Source organism: Amblyraja radiata, chromosome 10 (genome assembly GCF_010909765.2).
Source record: "Amblyraja radiata isolate CabotCenter1 chromosome 10, sAmbRad1.1.pri, whole genome shotgun sequence".
In the NCBI taxonomy this organism is placed as follows: domain Eukaryota; kingdom Metazoa; phylum Chordata; class Chondrichthyes; order Rajiformes; family Rajidae; genus Amblyraja; species Amblyraja radiata.
The window spans coordinates 25,482,312-25,505,478 of NC_045965.1; the positions used below are offsets into that span (position 1 = coordinate 25,482,312).

A 23,167-nucleotide genomic window follows, 5' to 3' on the forward strand; every position below is an offset into this window, starting at 1 on the left:
AGAATGCTATGACAGAGCTCTACAACAACATCAGTGAGCAGCAGAGGGAACATCCAGATGCTTTCTTCATGGCAGCTGGGGATTTCAACCAGGCAAGTCTTACATCTGTTCTGCCTAAATTCTACCAGCATGTGAACATTGCAACCAGGGGAAAGAACAAACTAGACCTGGTGTACACCAACATTAAAGATGCATATAAAGCAGCCCCCCTCCCCCATATCGGCAACTCTGACCACCTAGCGGTTATGCTCACACCTGCATACAGACCCAGGGTGAAACAGGACAGGCCAACGGTCAAAGAAATCAGAACATGGCCACAGGGAGCTACCGCAACACTTCAAGACTGTTTCGAAACCACACAGTGGGCCATTTTCAGAGAGGCAGCAACAGATGACAGTGGCATCAACCTCCAAGAATACACAGAATCCGTCATCGGATACATCAATAAATGCATTGATGATGTAACGGTGGTCAAAACCGTCAGGAGGCGTGCCAATCAGAAACCTTGGCTAACTGGGGAAGTGTGTTCCCTACTGAGAATCCGGAATGCTGCATTCAAATCTGGGGACAACGCAGCATACAAACTGGCAAGGAGTAACCTATCCCGGGGGATCAGGGAAGCGAAGAGGCTGTATGGGCAAAAACTTAATAGCCACTTCGAAAATGACAAAGACGCACGTCGCTTGTGGCAGGGATTTCATACCATCACTGACTACAAGCCCCCCCCGCTGCGGATATGCCAAAACGACCCCTCTCTACCAGATGAACTGAACGAGTTCTACGCACGGTTTGAGGTTAAAAACAGCACCCAGACACGTGCACTACTGCCATCACCCAGTGACCAGTCGCTTAGGTTGTCCGCAGCTGGAGTTAAAAAGGCCTTTGCCAGCATCAATCCACGCAAAGCTGCAGGGCCGAACATTCCTGGATGCGTTTTAAGAGACTGCGCCGAGCAACTGAAAGATGTCTTCACAGACATTTTTAACATCTCACTCAGCCAGGCAGTAGTGCCCAACTGTCTTAAGAGCGCCACCATCGTCCCTGTCCCGAAGAAACCAAACCCAGCCTGCCATAATGACTTTCGACCAGTGGCTCTAACACCCATAGCAATGAAGTGTTTTGAGCGACTGGTTATGCAGCACATCAAAAAGAGTCTACCTGCCGACCTAGACCCACTGCAGTTCGCCTACAGAGCCAACCGATCCACAGAGGACGCAGTCTCAACAACACTGAACCTCGTACTGTCACACCTTGATCGGAAAAATACTTATGCCAGGATCCTCTTCATAGACTTCAGCTCTGCGTTTAACACAATCATTCCGCAGCAGCTGGTGGAGAAGTTGGAGCTATTGGGGGTTGATGCTGGCACATGTAACTGGGTCCTGAACTTTCTATCACAACGGCAGCAGACAGTCAGGGTGGGCAGTAGGACATCAAAAACCATAGCCGTGAGCACTGGCTCGCCCCAAGGCTGTGTCCTAAGCCCCCTGCTGTTTAGTCTGCTTACACACGACTGTACTGCTAGACTCAATAACAACTTCATCAACAAGTTCGCTGATGACACAACAGTGGTGGGTCTCATCAGTGACAATGATGAGTCGGCGTACAGGATGGAGGTGGAGCTGCTCACAGGATGGTGCAAATCCCACAACCTCATTCTCAACGTGGGAAAAACTAAGGAGATGGTGGTTGACTTCAGGAGGGCGGGAAAACAACACCATACACCTCTGCACATCGATGGAGCTGATGTGGAAAGGGTCAGCAGCGTGAAGTTCCTAGGACTCCACCTGTCAGATGACCTGATGTCCACAACCAACACCACAGCACTGGTCAAGAGAGCCCAGCAGCGACTACACCCTCTCCGAAGACTACGTAAAGCAGGTCTCCCCACTACACATCTACGAACTTTTTATAGGGGAACAATCGAGAGCACATTAACCAATGGCACCACTTCCTGGTTCGGGAGCTGCAAGGCGTACGAACGGCACCAACTTGACAGGATTGTGAAGACCGCCAGCAGGATTATTGGTGCTCCACTCCCTTTCTTGCTGGACATATACAGGAAGAGATGTATCAACAGAGCCATCTCCATCATCAAAGACCCCTACCACCCATCGCATCACATATTCTCCATCCTGCCATCTGGGAAGAGGTACAGGAGCATTAGCTGCAAAACCAGCAGGATGCTCCTCAGCGTCTTCCCGCAGGCTATAAGACTGTTAAACGGACTTTGCCCCCTGCCAAAGTATCGCGCACCAACCACCAACCTGAACAGAGCCACTGTCGTGCCACTGCCGATCGGAACGCCTGTTGATGTTTAGTTGAGAGTAGTGTTAAACTTGTTCATGATATATGTATTTTTATTTCTATTTATTTTTTACTGCACACTGAATGGACACTGGTTTGAGTAACTTTTTTTGTTTCCTCTGGGTATGTGAGTACTCGGGAAAATAACAATAAAGATATACAATACAATACAATACAATGAAGATGATAAGTAAAGGAAGGATTATGGAGATGCAGCTTAAATGAATCAGGATCTGGTAGTGAAACCAGATATGGGGGACATAGGACAAAGAACAGCTCTGTACATGAACAGACCGTTTGGCCCACAATGACTGTGCCAAAAATAATACCAAGAGCAACTCTCATCTGCCTCCACATAATCCATATACCTTCATTCCCTGCATATCCACATGCCTATCCAAAAGTCTCAAATCCCTTTATTGTATCTGCCTCAACCACCATCCTCAGCAGTGCATCTCTACCACTAATCGCCCTCTATGTGAAACATTTGTTGTGCACATCTCCTTTAAACTTTATCCCTCTCACCTTAAAGCTATGCCCTCAAGTATTTATTTTTCCAACCTTGGAAAGAGGTTCTGACTGTCCACCCTATCTATGTCTCTCATAATTTTATACACTTCTATCAGGTCTCCCCGAAATCTCTAGCATTCCAGAGGAAACAATCTATGTCTCTGCAACCTCTTCCTGGTTACTCCCTGGTCAATTCTTCCCTTCCCTCCCGCACCTCCCCCTCCCCGGGCACTTTCCCTTGCAACCACAAGAGATGCTACACTTGTCGCTTTACCTCCCCCCTCGACTCCATTCAAGGACCCAAGCAGTCGTTCCAGGTGCGACAGAGGTTCACCTGCATCTCCTCCAACCTCATTTATTGCATCCGCTGCTCTAGATGTCAGCTGATCTACATCGGTGAGACCGAGCCTAGGCTTGGCGATCATTTCACCGAACACCTCCGCTCGGTCCGCATTAACCAACCTAATCTCCCTGTGGCTCAGCACTTCAACTCCCCCTCCCATTCCGAATCCGACCTTTCTGTGCTGGGCCTCCTCCATGGCCAGAGTGAGCACCATCGGAAATTGGAGGAGCAGCACCTCATATTCCGCTTGGGCAGTTTGCACCCTAGCGGCATGAACATTGACTTCTCCAATTTTCAGTAGCCCTTGCTGTCTCCTCCCCTTCTCAGCTCTCCCTCAGCCCTCTGGCTCCTCCTCTTCCTTTCTCCTCTCTTCTCCCCGCCCCCCCCCCCCCCCCCACCCCCCACTAGTCTGAAGAAGGGTTTCAGCCCGAAAAGTTGCCTATTTCCTTCACTCCATAGATGCCGCCTCACCCGCTGAATTTCTCCAGCACTTTTGTCGACCTTCGATTTTCCAGCATCTGCAGTTCCTTCTTAAACAACCTCTTCCTGTGGCTAATACCCCCTAATCCATGCATAATTCTGGTAAACTTCCTCTGCACGCTTTCCAAAGCCTCCACATCCTTCCTGTAATGGGGCAACCAGAACCACATGGAATCCTCAAATGTGGTCCAACCGAAGTCCGATAAAGCTGCATCATGACTCAATGCCCTGATCAACGAAGGGAAGCATACCATATGCCTTCTTTATCATTGTATCTAATTGTGTTACAACTTTCAGTGAGTTATGGAGTTGGACCCCAAGATCCTTCCATATATCAGTGCTGTAAGGATCATGCCATTAATTACATATTTACATTCGACTTCCCAAAGTGCAAATCTCATACTTGCTTGGATTAAACTCCATCTGCTATTTCTACGCCCATTTCTGTAGCTGATCTATATAAGGCTGTATATTTTGACAGCCTTCCTCAGTGCTCAAATGCTTTTTGCAAAGAATCAAAAAGATGGCTGAGAGCCCAGGATTGTGAGCCCAAGATGGAATATTGAGGGATATAATCGATCGTATAAAGAAATCCAATTCCATTTTCAGATATTTTATGGTTTTACCTAATTTGTTAAGTCACAAAATTAACTTATTTTAGTAACTGACTATTGAGGGAGAACAACACAACTCTGTGCTTTACCATTCCATAGCAATGTTTAAACAGCTGAAAGTTAAAGGCCTATCATAACAAAAATAAAAAATGTGTTTTGCAAATCAAGAAGTGCAAAGGGAACTTGTTAATTGGATTGAGGAAACAAAGGAACCAAAAGAGATATAAGGCAGAATACTTTATTGTTGCCAGCTAATTTAACAAGCAGTGTCTCGATCAACAAGGTTCTAAATTAATTTGACTTTAATTCACAACTAAAATTACAAATGGCAAGAGCATCAATGAGTGAGGGTCAGCAAAGTAAATCAGTTGCAAAACCAAAAAAAGAGAGAGGGGGGAGAGAGAGGGGGGGGGGGGGGGAGGGGTGGAGAGGGGGGGGGGGGGGAGAGGGGGAGGGAGAGAGAGAGAGAGAGACACACACACACACACACACACACAGAGGCAATGGAGTGACATGGATCACATTCAGGCAGAGGACATTAATTTAATCTGGCATATGTTCAGCATGGTCAATATGAACCAACTGGCCTGTTCCTGTGCTATACTGTTAAGTTATATTCTCCAGAGGTTTCCGTTCAGGTTTCCTAAGTGGCAGGGGCATAAACCTATGCTCTTGAGTTCTTGATTCCCCAACTCTGGGAAAAAAGACTGTTGATACCACTCATGACTTTATACACTTCGATAAGATCACCAGTCTGGTACATTCCAAGGAGTAAAGTCCTAGTCTGCCCAACCTCTGCCTATTACTCAGTCCTGGAAACATTATCGTAAATCTTTTCTGCATTCTTTTCAGCTTAATCACATATTTTCTATAGCAGCAGGGTAACTAAAACTGAACACAATATTCTGAATGTGTCCACACCAATGCATTGTACAGCTACAACTTAACGTCTCAACTGCTATGTTCAGTTCCCTGACTGTAATGGCCAATGTGCCACAAGCCACCTTCACTACCACTGTGACATCACTTTCAGGGAGCTATGCATTTGTACTTCACGAAATGTAACAACATGCACTTATCCAAATTAAACATCATTCCCCATTTCTCAGGCCACTTACCCAGCTGATCAAGAAACCATTTTAATACTAATTCAATGTCTATTATTTAATGCCATCTGCAAACTTACCAACCTACTGTACATTCTCACCCAAATCGTTAGCAATGGCCCAGCATTGAGAAACAACCTTCCACTATTGTCTTCTGCTTTCTACTATTAAGCCAACAGTGTGACCAATAGTAGTTTTCCTGGATCTTTTCGAGCAGTCTACCATGCAGAATTTTATCAAAGGCCTTGTTGAAGTCTATATAGGCCTTGTTGAAGTCCATATAGATCACATCTACTGCTCTGCTCTCATTAACCTTCTTACTTGCTTCTTCAAAAACAAGCAAATTTGGTAGATATGATCTCTCACACTCATATTGACTGTCCTTATTCAACTCTTCTTTCTACATGTATGTTTATCTTATACCTCTTATCCAGCAATTTACCACCACATATGTTAGGCTTATTGGTCAAAAGTTCCCAGGATTTTCTTTGCAGTCCATCTTAAATAAAGGCACCATGCAAGCCACCAGTCTTTGGGCACCTGACCCATAGCTAACAGCAGTGTCAGGGCTCCAGCAATTTCTGCTCTAGTTTTGTGCAGTGTTCTTGGATATACTTGATCAGACCCCAGAGATTGATGTATGTTTGAATGTTTTAAGATGTCCAGGACTACCTTGACTGTAATGCAGACAATCCCCAAGACATCCCCATTAACTGGGAAATTACCCATGAATGTTTAGGTTATCAACAATTATTTCACATTTCAAATGTTCAGAAACAGTCATGGCAATAATTGAAAGCAACCAAACAGTAAAAAATAAATTGTTGTTCTCACCAATACTTTTAATGACAAAACGGTGCTGGTAGGCATGCCAATTAAAAAAGTGGCTCCATTTATCAACATTTTTTTCCACCTATGTACCTCTTCTGTTTTAATTTTGAGACCAAACAATTTCTAATTTAATGCACTAATAGCTGAAAATGGTATAACACTATTTAAAATCCTAAATATATGAAGACTTAGTTTTAAACTTTTTAAAGAGGTGTCAGTACACTAGTGTCTACGATCACAAACAAAGCTTTGGGCTTCACCAATTAATGTTATTATATAAATCCTTGTAATACTCACATGATTAAACCTTCGAGTGAAGGCTACAACATTTGGTGAGGAACTGTACTTTTCCTTTTTGTTCCAACCACCACTTGACAGCTCCTGTAAGAGAGGGAAGTTGGACATACTTACTAAAATTATCCTCTACAATTAAGGAAGTGGCTTTTACTCATCACATTCAAAGCCCTTAACTGCCAATGTTGAATGACTTAAAATGTGCTAACTCTTTTTACATGTTGACCAATTAGAAAACTGTATGGTCAATCCTTAATTGCCATCAAGAAACATTTGTCCAATTAAAACTTTTGTAACATTAAAAATAGTTTTTTACCTAAGCCAGGATTTGTGTTTATATGCATTTAAAAAGCCTTTTGAACTGGTATATGGATGGGAAAGGTTGAGAGAGATATGGGCTAAATGTATGCAACTTGGACTAGTGTAGATGGGACATCTTGGTCAGCATGGGCAAGCTTGGCCAAAGGAATGTTTCTGTGTTGTATGACTTTATGACACTATTAGATAGAAAATAATTACTGCTGAAACAGAACCATCCTGTAAACACATCATGCGTTGCAAATGTAACCTGCTTTATCTGTGATCCATTCTCCCACAATCTCTTACTCAATCATGCCTCTCTGACATTCTCGTATTCAGAGCACAAAGATTTTATGTTTAAATTCAACAATATCTTTCACACAGATAAACTCAGGAGATCTGAAAAAACAGAAAATGTTGGATAGATGCAGATCAAAAAGGGGCACGTGGACAGAGACATTCATTTATTCTCTCCAACCATCCTGCAACTAAAAACATGTTTGATTTCCAACTTTCACTAATTCTGATAAAAGATCATTGACCTGAAATATTAACTGTCTGATCTGCTGACTATCTTCTCAATTTTATTTTTATTTCAAACCTTAACCTTTCAAGCAGAAATTGGCGTGTCGACCACTCTACTGGTTTACTCTATCAAGCTGCTTGTCAACTATTTAAAAATTCTTAACTCCTTCACTGTAATATATTTATTCAATCTCTTAGTAGCGCGCATTAGCATGTCAGGGGTGTATTGTCATTTCGTTATAACATGATCTCATGGTGCAGAAAAAACGGACAGTTCAGAAAGGCTCAAAACCGAGGATGCTGGAAAATCGGTGTTCAACCTGTACTTTATTCTAGACCTGGTGACAAAGCTCAGCATGCAATTCACCTTCCTTGTGTTTTTTCATTAGTTATGTACCATGATCTTGCACTTCAGTTTTAAATCGATGTCTCTGGCACGGTCCAGAACTTTGCGTAGGTTGGTATCGTGCTCAGTGGCATCGCGTCCATGAACCAGGATGTCGTCAACTATGATGGCACAGGGAAATTCTGCAAACAGTTGTTCCATTGCATGCTGGAAAACTTCACTGGCAGAGTTGATGCCAAAGGGCGTTCTTAGGAATCGGTAACGTCCGAACGGGGTGGCGAAGGTTGTTAACGCCGATGAAGCACGGTCTAACGGGATTTGCCAGAACGACTTTTTGGCATCCAAGACTGAGAAAAACGTTGCGTTACCGATTTGTGCCGCTACGTCTTAGGTGGTCCTCATTGGGTAGTGTTGGCGTTTGATTGCTGTGTTCAAATCTTTATTGATGCATATGCGCAACTGTTTTTTGTCTTTCTTTGTGGTGACAACCATGGTGGAAACCCAATCAGAGGGTTCACTGACTTTGGCAAGAACTCCAATGGACCATACGTTTCAGTTCATCGTGTATTTGCTCACGCATACCATGCGGAATGCGGTGAGGGGCACATACGATTGGGGTGACTGTATGGTCAACAATGATCGTGTATATTATAGGTAGTTTGCCGAGTTTGTTGTCAAACAAATCTTTGTTGTTGGATAGCATCTGTCTGGTTGGTTCCTCTGTCAAACAGAGTTTGTGGACAGCACGCCCGAAATAGAGCAAACCTAGGTCATGGCACGCATCGATGCCGAGCAGGGTTTCAGAACTTGGCTGAACGATGTAAAATAGCAAGTCCTTGGTCTGTTCATTGATGGTACCTTTGAAATCAGCTTTGCCCAGCGGGTGGAGAATTTCTCCTCCGTAAGCATGTAGAGTGGAAGAGTTTTTTTTATGAGCTCAGTGGTTCTTATCTTGTTGAACACTTTGAGTGACATGAGTTCACGCGGGCGCCGTTATCGACTTTGCCGATCAGTGGTTTGTTATTGATTATTATGGTCACAGCAGGATCAGTCACTTTGCCTGCGGTGTGCAGGTTTAGGGAAAGTACGGTAGACTCAGTGTCTGTTATCACAGTCGTTCCCGTGGGAAGATTCGTCTTGTTCATGAGAATCAGAAGGGTCTTGTTGAATCAGGTGCAGCTTTGTCCTTGAAGCTGTAATCGCACTGGATCGACAACATTTAGCAAAGTGGTTGAGTTTCTTGCAATTATGACATACTTTCCCAAAATTGGCGCCCCCTGGGGTGGAAATAGTTACAGTTTGTACACCTGGTGTTAGGCATGTTCTGAGCTTTGCTGGACGCATTGAGAAATCTTTGCGGAGAGTAACTAGCCAGATTTACATTCAACTGTTGATTAGCATTCGCGCTATCAAAATCAGCCAGTGGTGCCACAGTCTCAGCCATCTGACAAGCATGAATTGCTTGCTCTAAAGTCAGTTCTGCATTCCGCAGCAGTTCGGCTCGCAGCTTGCGGTCGCTCATTCCTCCCACAATTTTATCGCGAACTAACTCATTTGTCAACTCACCAAATCTGCATCGAGAGCTGATGTGTCTCAGGTCACTGATGAATCGTTCCACAGGCTAGTCAGCCTGTTGCATTCGAGCAAAAAATCTTGTTCTCTCAAGGATTCTGTTAGACGGCAGGTCACACAGTTCTCTAAACTTCCTCAGCAACACCATAGAGTTGTCAATAGATTCAGCTGGCACCAATACCTGTCCATTCCCATCCAGTTGAGCAGGTGCAAATTCGAACGAGTCAGCGCGGATCATAGCCTCCGGACCAGCTAAATTCAACAGTAGTGAAGCCTTCAAATCGTCGGGATTGTTTCGGTGAACGATGCGGATATAATGAGAGTAGTCCTTCTCAAACATTCGCCATCGCTCGGCAATATCAGAATCAAACACGAGCGGGCTAGGCTTTCGACAAGAGTTAGCCATGTCCTCAAATCACAAAAGAACACGCAAATAAAAACTGATAAACTTAATTAATCGCTGTAAAAAGAGCGAGGTAGACCTGATTTTCTGAAACCATGTAAAGAGTCCAAACTCACACAGGTTGAAACACAAGCATCTTTATTGTTAAGGTCATTAACTACTAAGCAGGTCATCACACGTTCACATTGCTACTCTAACTGGTAGACAGTGGGTAGGATCTTACACTATGAATGTTATAATTAGGCGGGTTTATAATTACTAAGCATTCTAATTAGCTAACATGCTATAGCTAATCTACAACTGCCTTCATATCCAAGACAGTTTATAAATTTACCCTTTTTTTCTGGTATACATGTGGAGTTTTCAGAAATATATAAATGTTCATTACTGCTCTTGCAAGATTTATTCCCCAGAAATATTTTTATCCCTTTTGCCATAACTTACATTTCTTCTTTTGAAATTTGCATTGTGGCTGGCTAACAACTTTTAATATTATTGTAAATCTATATAAGATTTCAAAATGATTACACTTAGAGTTCTCTACATTTTGCTGGTAAATAGTCTCCACGAATATTCTAAGTTACTTTTTTTATTTCACCTCGCCTATATTTCTCACCCTTGATTTCTAACTTTCTCTCCTCATATGAACCTTAACTTGACCGATATCTGTAAATACTCAGGATCCAGCTTCATATTTCCATATTTCCTTGCAACATGGAAAGAGGCCATTTGGCCCATCGTTGTCATCACAGATCAATTGGATTCCCTGCTAATTTCCCCTGTAACACATTCCCCCTACATTTCTATCAACTCACCCCTAAGTCTACTACTTGCCAACACACTGGGGTCATTTTACTTCGCAATACTAGACTGTTTCTAATCTTTTTTTGATTTCTTTACAGCAATCATGTTTTTTTTTTCCAATTACATTCGAAGATTATGATAGAAATGATTCAGTGCTCAAAGAATCAGCTTTCAATAAGTACTAGTTCTTCGTGCAAGAAAAAACCCTTGTCAACGAAGCTTGAAAGACACCTAAAGCCACTTGCTGAAGCTTGAAAGACACCTAAAGCCACTGTCCCACTTTCACGACCTAATTGGCGACCTCTGCCGAGTTTGCCCTTGACTCATACTTGCAGCATGGTCACCACAAGGTCGTAGGAGGTCTTCGTAGCTCTTCCTCAGGCTCGTGAGTGGTCTCCGCGTACTCGTGGCCTCAAGTAGGTCGCGGCGTTTTTTTCCAGCCTGATAAAAAATGTCCACAAGTAAAAAAAGAGGTCGGCATGGAAAAAAGTGATACTTTTTACTCGTAGGTAGGTCGTAGTAGGCCGTGATGGTAGTCGTGGATTGTCGTAGGTAGTCGTAGGTCGGAAACTGGCCCGAGGAAAAAAATGCAAACATGACATCATTTTATCATGTGATCATTTTCCACTCGTAGCTAGTCGTAGTTGGTCTTAGGTGTGGAAGACTGAGGTCGAGGGGGATCATAGGAGGTTGTAGACATAGTCGTAGGAGGTCGTAGACATAGTCGTAGGAGGTCATAGGAGGTCTATTACTTCGACGAATCAACACGACCTTGACATTATTTTTCAACTCGTCTAAGATCTTCTAAACTCGTGGATTAGGTTGTCCAAGTGGGCCAGGCCCTTTAATCGTTCACTTAAAACCGAAAATTTCCAAGTACTTCAAGTAATTAATAAATTTCCCAATATTAAATACGAATACCAGATTATGTTTCACTGGTTATGGTCATGTTTCACGTGAGATCTTTCGCTATTATGACACTTAACATAATTTTTCAGGAATAACATGGTAAATAGAAAAATGGCGATATCCAAACCAACATCAAGTCAGAAAAAGCTGACAAATATTGTGATATATCCTTCTCAGAATATAAAAACAAAGAGGCACAGCTAGTACAATTGATGCCTCACAGCTCCAGTGACTAGGTTTCAATGCTAATCCCAAATGCTGTCTGTGCGGAGTTGGCACATTCTGCACATACGTGGCGCCGTCAGCTATGGCAGCCTCGCCTACAGTCTATCTGTCTTTTTGTCTTTTTTGGTATTTTTAGTGTGTTTTAAAAAGGATGTGTTAATGTTCTCTGGTTTGTTTTATGTGGGGGGTGGGGGAGGGAGTCGGGTGTCGGGGGAAACTTATTTTCAATCTCTTACCTTGCTGGAGATGCGATTATTTTCTGGATCGTATCTCCTCTCGCTCTGCAGCCTAACATCATGGAGCTGGCGGTCTTGCTTGAGACTGACTTTGAGCCCCACCACGTAGACTAACCATCGGAGCCTGCGATCCCTTGCCTGGAATCGACGCTCCAACCGCAGCCTGCAGATTTCACCATCAAGGAGCTCGCTGTCTCGGGTAGAGACTGATATCGGGAAGCTCCAAAGTCGCAAGAGGTTCGACTAGCCCCGACCCGGGGTGCAATCGTCCAGCGCGGGGAACTGAGATCCCCCTGATGCAGGGGCTTGATCGCCCCGATGCAGAGGGCCTGACCACCAGCTATGGGAGCCAAGATCATCTCGTCAATGGAAGGCTCGAAGCCCCTGACCGCGGGAGAACAAGGAAGGGAAGAGATTGAACCTTTTTTGCCTTCCATCACAGTGAGGAATTTGGGTAAGTCACTGTGGTGGATGTTCATGTTAAAAATGTATTTGGGTGTCTTGTTGCTCTTTAATGGTATGACTGTATGGCAAATCATATTCCTCGTATGTTGCGAAACACACTTGGCTAATAAATTACTATTAAGATTATGATTATGACAGCATGGGTTTCCTCCCACATAACAAAGGTTTGTGGGTTAATGGGTTTAATTGGCCATCATACATTGACCCTAGTGTGTTAGCGAGTAGTAAACTTTGGAGTTGAGGGAAATTTACAAGGAAAATTAGCAGGGCATCTGATTGCTCTGTGACATCTAATTGATGAGCCAAATTGCCTCTATCCAATGTTGTAAGGAAATGTAGAAATATAAATATATAGATATACAAAAGGATGATAGGAATAGAAGTCTTCATGTGAGCAGTAGGATTATTATGAGAAGAGAAAGGGGTTAAAAACGACCAATCCAGGACAAAAGACTAGACAGTGTTTTTCAGTTTGAATAGGCCTCATAAAGGATATTTAAGTTTATTGGCCAAGTATTCACATACAAGGAATTTGCCTTGGTGCTCCGCCCACAAGTAACAACATGACATACAATGACAGTTACGAATGACTCAGAAAACACTGAACATTAATAATAATAAAACATTAGTGATAAAACACCATTGATCAAGCATGTGAACCAACAAAACACCAGATCAAAGGGAGGCTACAAATTTTTGGCTGTTGAGTAGAGCAAGTAATCGTGGATAAAAACTGTTTTTATGTCTGGCTGTGGCAGCTTTGACAGCCCGGAGTCACCTTCCAGAGGGAAGCGATTCAAAGAGTTTGTGGCCCGGGTGAGAGGGATCAGAGATGATCTTGCCCGCTCGCTTCCTGGCCCTTGCAGTGTACAGTTCATCAATGGAGGGAAGGTTGCAGTCAATAAACTTCTCTGCTGATCGGACGATTCGCTGCAGCCTCCAGGTGTCGTGCTTGGTGGCTGAGCCAAACCAGACCATGATGGAGAAGGTGAGAACAGACTCTACGATGGCCATGTAGAATTGGACCATCATTGCCTGTGGCAGATTGTGCTTCCTCAGCTGCCGCAGGAAGTAAATCCTCTGTTGTGCCTTTTTGAGGCCTTAATGGTCTATGAAGATGTCATATCAAAAAGAATTGATAACTTAACTGGGGAAGAGTGCTTTCCAGTATTGATTGACTGATCACAGAAATGTGAAAGTTCCAAGGTATTGCTGAACTGGCATTTTCAGAGACCAATTACACTGAAAACAAGACATTGACCATTTGGGTTGTAATAAAGCAAGAAATTCTGAAATATCTCTCAACAGCTCAATATATATTAACAAAGTCAGTCAATTTTATTCGTCACATGCAGTGAAATGAATTTGAACAGCTTCAATAGCAGGCAGAAGGGCTAATTGTCACAATCATTATAGGAGATTTGCAGGGCCCTATTATCCCCTTAGTTAGTTACACATTTTCATTTCACAAGAGGAGTATCTGTGTTCAAATCATTTGTTTTATGACTTAATGCATTAAGTATGCACTAAGTGATCTATGTATTAATACATAGTCAGACTAAAGATTAATTTGAGTGTTTCTTTCAATCGTCACTTCAGTTGACTCACTAAAAAGGCAATTAATCTATGAATGTTTTTTCCTAGAAACTGCTCTTAAATGGTACATTTATATTAATTAGCATTGTTTCAACATAAAATTGGGTCTGTGATGCAATGTGGGAAAAGTCAAAGAACACCGACACAATCTTATGAGTAGAAAATAAATATTACTGCTCTGAAGCACCTATTCAAGGACCATAGATGGAACATATGCTCAAAATAAAAAGTAGCTGTTCATTGCCAATATCCACCAAATAATTTCAAGTAATTTGGACAAGTATTGAGTACATGACCCACATGGCCAGAACTGAAGTATAGCATATCTTCCATTCATTTCTCCCAAGTACCACCTATATCTCTCGTTCCCCTTCCCCATGACACTCAGTCAGAAAATGGGTCACGACCCAAAACATCACCTATTCCTTTTCTCCAGAGATACTGCCTAACCCACTGAGTTACTCCAGCTTTTTGTATCTCTTCTGTATGTAACAAGACAGGCCAACATTCAAGCAGTCTGCGAATTCACAAATAATGTTTGCGCCACAGAAGTGCCCGACAATGTTAATTTCCATGAAAAAAGTCTAACCTCTAACCTTGTCGCCAATACCCCAACATTCACAATTTCTCTTTCACAAACGCCTTCTGAGTGTTTTTACCAGCTTCAAATCAAAGCTGTCAGATTTACTACACCCTCATAGTTAACAAATGTTAGAAATAAAAAGCTCATATGCAAATGGAACCCTTCAGAACTCAGTAGTTCATTAATTTGACTGGTTTCTACTACCACAGCAGCAGAAGTATTAGACAGCATGCCCAATGTCAATAACAAAGAGCACTCTCATATCAACTTTCTCTCCTCAGACAATCACTTCTGCATGGGATCAATCAGATGGTTCAAACTCATCGTTACTTGTCAATGTCCCAAGTATGATCATGCCCTTTCTCATTACCATTGCCTCTCTCAGTTCAAACGCATTACATATCATTATTAAAGATTCCACCTGAAAAGCCCATCAATTCAAAGGAAGCATTAGGATCACACCCTCACTGCCACTTCATTCATCACATCAGATTTTAGCAGAATTTGATTGTGATATGACATTTCTAATCAAAGGTCTGAGACAGACCAGGGCAGTTTGTCCACCTACTGACCAAAAGATGAAATTGATAAACCTCAAGTGATAAATTGCAAACATCTCGAGGCTGTTGGAACAAAATAGAATCATAATGTATCATGGGATGAAGGCGATCAATCATTAACTCACATAATGCCTTTGATCATTATTACAGCATCTATTACTCATCATTACAGTGCCTATCATTAGAGACAGCGATATTACTAAACTCACCTCAGGCTGAATAGCTTTAAAAACTGGTGCATCCATTAATGTTATCTGACTCTGTAAAACAAAAAATTACAATTTAATTGATAAAGTAATCAACCTTCACAATAATTGTGCACGTTATAAATTACAAAATAAGTTCCCCAGTCGTCATTAACTTTACAATATTAAATGTTTTATAATGCATCAACATCATCATTGATGCCTGAACCTTTACACCGCAACTAACAAACAAGGAAAGGAAACCTCACTGACCTGCTCAGTTCTAAGGGGAATTCTGCTACATAGCATAAAATCATGGGTCGTATAACAGTTAATTGAAAGACTGATGGATAGATAGAACGTCTGAAGCGATTTTAACAATTTCCAACTGAAAAACTCCAGAAGTACTATCAGTTATGAAGGTAACTGTTGGCAGGATTTTTGCAAGATTTGGCTGATGCAGACAGATACAAAAGGGTAAAAACTTGCTAATCAATAAATCTTGCTTGCCTATTATTTTCAAGATATAATCTCAGCAAAACTATTACTAATTCATATTTTAAGCATAAACTTTCCTTTTGCAGTATCTGATTTAGCCAGTTAACAAACTTTTCAAAAACCCTTCTGTGATATGGGTACAAAGCATAGAACCAGACCATGCAGCCCATCTCATACATACAGACCAAGTTGGCTTTTAAAATTAAGGTTAAAAGATTTAAAGTATTCTTGAAGTTTACCACCATCCTAGGTCTTTTGCAGCCTTTTCAACACTGCCCCGCCTCTTCCCGCTGCCGCGTCCCACCACCTCTTCCCGCTGCCGCGTCCCACCACAATTGATACATATTGAAATAAATGGACTTGCTCTTCCAACAACCAGTTTCCCAGCACAATTTGGGAGATGCCAGCAATTTCTGGAAATTACAAAAAAATCATTAAATCACAAGAAAGGCTAATATAATTTTCTATGCGTCCAAAGTGATGACCTTTGTAATAATTTAACATTTTCTTTCAAAGAAAACCTCTGGAAACAACAATAATATTTGCCTTTCACATGATTGAAGGATTCTGAAGTGTTCAGAAAGTATATATGAAGTCAGTCATAAAGCAGAGACAGGCTCTTCAGCCCAACTTGTCTATGCCCCTCAGAGGCCCCATCTAGTCTGAGCAACCTGCATTTGGCCCATATCATTCTAACCCTTTCCAATCCCTGTACAAATGACTTTTAAATGTTGTTACCTTACCTGCCTCAACTACCTCCTCTGGCAGCAAATTCCATATCCACCACCTTCTGAGAAACAGTTGTCCTTCAGGTTCCAGTTAAATCTTTCCCCTTTTACCTTAAACCTGGTTCTTGATTCCCCTACTCTGAGAATAAAAGACTGTGCATTCACCCCGTTTGTTCTCCTCATGAACGTATACAGCTCCATAAGATCACCTCTCAACCACCTGCACTCCAAGGTATAAAGTTCAATCATACCCAACCTCTCTTTCCACCTCAGGCCCACGACCCTATCAACATCCACGTAAATCTTCACTGCATTTTTTCCAGCTTAATGATATCCCTCCTGTAGCAAGGTGACAAAAACTGAAAGCAATATTTTAAGTGTAGCCTCACTGACATGTTCGACAAATGTATCAAAACATCCCAACCTCTGTACTCAACACCATGACTGAAGAAGATCAATATACCAAAAGCCTTCTTGACTGTGACTCCACTTTCAGGGAACTGTATATCTGTACTCCTAGATCATTCTGCTCTACAACACTCCCCAAGGCCCGACTGTGAAGGTCCTGCCCTGGTTTGACTCCCCAAAATGCAACACCTCACACTTATCTGCATTTCAGTTAAAATTCAGTATGGTAAACATTAATTAAAAAACATATTAACAAGCATATTAATTGCATTAACAGTTTTAGGAAAAAGTGATAACAATTGGGAAAGAGATTAAGAGATAGAAACCACGGAATAACATAAAACTGGGAAACAACTGAATTAATTCCTTTCCCCGTGCACAAAGGTTCACAAGACTTCTAAATGGAATGAGAAATTTGTCATACGAGGAGAAAATAGGCTGCGCCACCTCAAAGTTTAGCAGAATGAGATTATATTGCATTGAAACTTACAATATGCTTTTGGGACTTACATAACAGTTAATAGGGGGATATTTCCTCTTGTTGAACCATCTAGATCAAAGAGTCTTATTTTCAGATTAAGTGGTAGCCCATTAAATCACTGAGGTAATAAAAAAAAAACACTCAAAAAGTGCAAATTCTCTACCTGGTAAGGCTCAGAAATTGAGTTTATTCAGAACAAAAAATTATTGATGATATTAAAAAAATCAAGGTATATGGGAAGAGTGCAGGAAAATAGAGCTGAGGGAGAAGATCAGCCACAATGTTGGTGAATGGCAGAACAAGCTAAAAAGGACTAGATGGCTGGTCTCCAATTTGTATCAAAATTGCAAACAAACACAAAGCGACTATTTTGCAATTGTAATTTAAATTTTTTCTTTAAATTGTGGCAAGTTAATTATTTTGGCTTAAATCAGTGCTGCATTATAGTTTGCAATGAATAAAAATGTTGGTTCATCATCAAGACCATTTTTTTCTCCAGAATTGAACAACTTAAATTCCTATTGTAATAAAACTAAACATTCAATGCTTTGTACTGACATGTTTATAACTATTGCAACATTAATTTACTGCCCTTATACACTGATGTATTTTATCAGAAGAAAATTCTCAATCATGTAAAGTCTTGATGGATTTGCAGTTATACCTGCACTATCACAACAAACCAATAGATGGAGGTATTGTTTAAGAAAGCACTGCAGATGCTGGAAAAATCGAACATTGACAAAAAAGCTGGAGAAAGTCAGCGGGCGAGGCAGCATCTATGGAGCGAAGGAATAGTGACGTTTCGGGTTGAGACCCTTTTTCAGACTGAAATAGATGGAGGTAAATCATTTCAAACTCTTAAAAGAATTTGGTGCAGGATACTGAGACTTATTTTCGCTTATTTACATCAACAGTATTTCCAGATTAATTCCTTGAGTCAGTTAATAATTAAACAATAAATAAAAATATATAAAAACCCATATATCTATGAAGGTAGACAAAAAATGCTGGAAATAAAGAAATAACAATGAAATTTGCATTTAATAAAACGGAAATGCTGCTGCATCCTTTTCTTTATGTGGAAAGGAATTTCAATTTAAACAGGATCACAAGGGACCTTCTATTGGCGTGATTAAAAAGTTCAAAGATGTCATTTTGAAAAAAATGTCAATTCATTATATTAAATTTGTTAAATGCATCGCCTCACAATATTCAATCCTCAAAATAGTGAACTTACAGGACACTTCAGTGCTCTTTATAATTTCCCTTGTTCCATGAATTAACTGCTCTTAAAATTCATAGAATTTTTGTCTGTTATTTCCTTGCCAGGCAAAACGGTATCGGCTATCCCCAAATAGGCACTTCAGGTGTGCATCCAGTTAAGTTTTCAATATGATAAGAGTTCTGCCTATTGCCTTTTCTAGCAGTAGGTTTCAGAGCCCATTAGGCAATTAATCTCCTTTACTCGACTCGCATCTAATCCTCCACCTATCACATTCAATCCAGCTTCCTCATCTCAGAGCGCTGTACAGTCAGAATTATTTTCTATGTGCTCTGATTCAGCGTCATATAATTTTATACATCTCAATTAAATCACCTTGGTGAAAATGACCAAATCTGAATCAATTACTTCTCAGAACCAACATATGTCAGCCCCAACAACATACATGTGATTGCCTTTGCATCCTCTTGACGGTTATGTCTCCTCCCTGCAACATGGCCAGAGCTATATAGAGCTTGCAGTTGTAAATTGCCATTTTATCAATAGAATCAAAAATTGAAGATGCAAGAAATCTGAATTATGAATTGTGCTGGAAATTTTCTGCAAGTTTCAGGTCAATGACCATTTCATCAGAATGAAAGAATGATATAGTTTAGTTAGGTAAAGCACGGAAAAAGGCCCTCAGCCCACTGAGTCCGCGACGACCAACGAACAGCGACCAACACTAGCACTATCCTACACACTAGGGACAATTTATAATTGTTCCCAAAGCCATTTTAACCTACAAACTTGTCCATCTTTGGAGTGTGGGAAGAAACTGGAGCACCCGGGGAAAACCCATGCAGTCTTGGGGAGAATATACAAACTCCATACAGATAGCACCCATAGTCAGGGTTGAACCTGTATCGCCGGCGCTGTAAAGCAGCCACTCTACCACTGTGCCACCATGCCATCCTCCTGGCCATTGCTGTTTTCTGCCTCTCAGTTTCAGCATGTTTTATTTTTAATTCACTGCTCAATACCTTCACCATCTATTAACTAGACAGCTAAGAAAAATCCTATGGCATTTTATAAATATGTTGAGAAAGAGAGCAACCAGGGAAAGATGAAGCTCTTTAGGGAGTAAAGACGGAATCTGTGTGTGGCGCCAGAGAACCTGGGCAAGATCTTAAATTAATAATTTCAATTTCTATTAATTTGGACATTTTAACTGCAATGTTGAATTTCTACAGCATGTTTAGATTTAAAAAGGAAGTGTTATATATCTTAGACGGCATGAAGGTGAATAAAACCTGCCAAAACAAATATTGGCGGAGCTGCAGGTAATGAAGATGGTTCTTAGAAGATATAGATCAGTTACAGATATGGGCAGAGAAGTGACAGATGGGAGTTTTATCTGGGCAATCGTAAGGTGTTGCACTTTGGGAGGACAAATGTCAAGGAAACTACACAGGTAATGACAGAATTCTTATTAGCATGGATGTGTAGTGGCAATATGATATCCAAGTCAACAGCTCCCTGAAAGTAGCAACACAATGTTAGATATCATTCTTAAGGCTAATGGAATCAAGGGAGAAAGCAGGAAAGGGGTACTGATTTTGGATGATCAGCCATGATCATATTGAATGGCTGTGGTGGCTCAAAGGGCCGATTGGCCTGCTCCTGCACCTATTTTCCATGTTTCTACAATGTCGACAGAGCAGCACAAAAGGTGCATGCTTGCCTTAATTGGTGGACAGCATTGAGGATAAAAGTCAGGAAATCATGTTGCAGCTTTATAAAACTTAGATTAAGGTACATTTGGAGCATTGTGTGCAGTTTTGGTCGTATCATTAACAGAAGTGTGTGGAGGCTTTTCAGAGGGTGCAGAAGAGGTTTACCAGGATACTGCCGATTCAAGTGTATTTGCTGTAAGAAGAGGTTGCTTTCTCTGGAGTATTGAAGGCTAAGGAGAGATCTGATAGAAGTTCACAAAATTTTGAGAAGATAAATAGTGTAGATAGTCAGAACCTTTCACTCCCCCCCCAGGGTGGAAATGTCAAATACTAGGAAGGCATAGCCAAAGGTGAAAGGGGAAAAGCTTAAAGGGGATGTGCAGGGCACAAATCTTTTCAGAGAATGGTAGGTGTGAAAACATGGAAAACGAGGAACATGCTGTCTGGTGTGGGGTGGAAGCAGACACGATAGTTGCATTTAAGAGACTTACATAGTTGTTTTAATATGCTCAGAGAGACAGGGATCATGTTCTAGATGCATATCAGCCTGTTTTGCAAAGTAAGGGAGATTTATGGATTCACTTACTTATATACACCTTTGCTGGCGACAAGTGAGGTGTCAAATAACGGGATGTCTATAAATATCCTTTTATTTAAGAAAAGCAGAAGAGGTAAGCCTGGTAATTGTAGCCAGTTAGTTTGACATCAATATTCAGAAAATTATTCAGAAAAATTATGAGGGACAAAATTAATCTACATTTGGAAAGGCAGTTTGATTAGGGACATCCAACAAAGATTTGTTGATGAGAGAACCTGCCTAAGTTGATTGGTTATTTTAAAAGGGTAACTAAATAGATAACAGTATGATTGGATCCTAAATTGCACACATCAGGTGATGGCGGAGGGCTGTTTTGTGATTTGGGAAGTCAAAGCCTACCCCAGTTTGACTTCCAAAAAATGCAACAGTTTGCATTTCTCCGAATTAAACTCCATTCGCCATTCTTCATCCCACTTACCCAGCTGATCCACTGCAATTTATGACAATTTTCCTGCAGAATGAAAAGCGTGCATTCCGCATGCAACTCCAGTGTAAAGAGTCCAAACTCACACAGGTTGCAACACAAGCATCTTTATTGTTCAGGTCATTAACTACGAAGCAGGTCATCACACGTTCACACTGCTACTCTAACTGGTAGACAGTGGGTAGGATCTTACACTGTGGATGTTATAATTATGCGGGGTTATAATTACTAAACATTCTAATTGGCTAACATGCTATAGCCAATCTACATCTCTTCTTCTACAAATTAAAAGTAGATGAAGCGTTATCACTACGATGAATATATAAATTGTTAAATGCAAAATGCCATATCAAATAATATTGGCTAAACATAATCGGTTAAACATTGATTAAACATAGTCGCCATATCTAACTTGCTAACCAGCCCGGTCCTCGTACGTTAAGGAGCTGCCTCATCAACCTTTTCATCCGAAACGTTGAGGGCACATTTGGGCTCTAGGGAGAGACCATAGAGGAAGACCGCCGCGGGGGTACCGGTGAACCGGTTACAAAAGGGGAAGGGGGAGCATACCGACGCGGGGAGTGATGGGGAGTGGCAGCAGCAGGTACTGGAACGGCTGGAACAGCGATCACTTTAAAGTTCAGTGGAGGTGCGTCAGGATCCTGGAGTGTCGGACGTCGTTCCTTCACTGGAAGGATGTGTTGACGGGTGCGTCTGTAGATGGTACCACCGACATCGAAAAGGTGGGAACGTGGTTCCTTTGCGGGGCCATGGATGAACCCCAGTTTGGTATGTCCTTTGTCTGTCTGTAGACAAACCACTTGGCCTTGGATTAGTGGCTTAAGTGGCTTGCCGGTTTTGTCTTAGGCACGTTTCTGCGCGTCTCGATTGGATTTAACGCGCTTTTGAACAACAGCAGGGCAGAAAACTTTGGCCGTTAAGTGATCCTGTGTCACTGGCATTGGAGGTCTCGTTCGGCGGGACATCAGTCGCTGCGCTGGAGAGCCTAGAACATTGTCTCTGGCAATATTTCTAAAGTTCAACAGGTCCAGGTAGACGTCAGGTAGATGTACACGTTCCATGAGTTGTTTAGCGCTTCAGACAGCTCGTTTGGCAAAGCCATTGGACTGTGGATATTCTGGGCTGCTGGTGACATGTTTAAAGTTCCAGCGCTTGGCAAAGTCATTGAACTTTTGATTGGTGAATTGTGTCCCGTTGTCAGTCTGAAGGCGGGCTGGAATGCCATGTACGGCGAAGTGCTGTCGGAGTTTCTGGATGACTATTTCTGAGGAGATGGTTGGTAGAAAGTAAATTTTGAACCAACTCGAGTACGCGTCCACTAACACGAGATAATGCTTCCCATGCCAGTCGAAGATATCCGCAGCCATGGACGACCATGGTAGAGAAGGGGCAGGTTGGGACAGAAGCGGTTGTTTCTGCTGGTGTGGCGCCTGTCTGTTGCTGATCGCGCATGACTGTTTTTTCCCGAATGTACTTGGTTACAATAGATTATTATTTTAGCGCGTTGTAGAGTGGCTTCAACGCCTGGGTGGCCACCGTTGATCTCCTCATAAAACTCATTTCGCAGAGAGGGGGGATGATCGTCTTATGGCCCTTTACTATTACTCCGTCCTGTAGCACAAGTTTGTCACGTACCAAAAAGTAGGGTCGCAGTTCAGAGGGACTGTTTGTTTGGCCAGCCGCCATTGATGATTGAAGTCAGCAGCTGGGAGGTTTTGTCCGCGGCAGTGTGTTCGGCCGAGGCGGCACAGGCGGTCAGTTGGAATGAATGAAACTTTCAGAACGGAGAATTCTTCTTTTTCAAATGGGTGTTGTTCACTTGTAGCGCGTAGTGCTCGAGATAGAGTATCTGCGATGTGCATGTCTTTACCTTTT

General features: G+C 41.9%; 1 protein-coding gene across 6 annotated transcripts in view; it reads right to left on the reverse strand.

Moving 5' to 3' along the window:
- The window catches only part of ralgps2 (Ral GEF with PH domain and SH3 binding motif 2), a 266,410-nt gene that overhangs the window by 161,369 nt on the left and 81,874 nt on the right, over positions 1-23,167 (reverse strand). For all 6 annotated transcript variants that reach the window (XM_033028386.1, XM_033028383.1, XM_033028381.1 and 3 more), the window contains 2 exons: positions 15,219-15,269; positions 6,489-6,572 (listed from right to left, as the gene is read on the reverse strand). In XM_033028386.1, the coding sequence (XP_032884277.1) occupies positions 6,489-6,572; positions 15,219-15,269 (135 nt within the window). The remainder of the gene's footprint in view (positions 1-6,488; positions 6,573-15,218; positions 15,270-23,167) is intronic.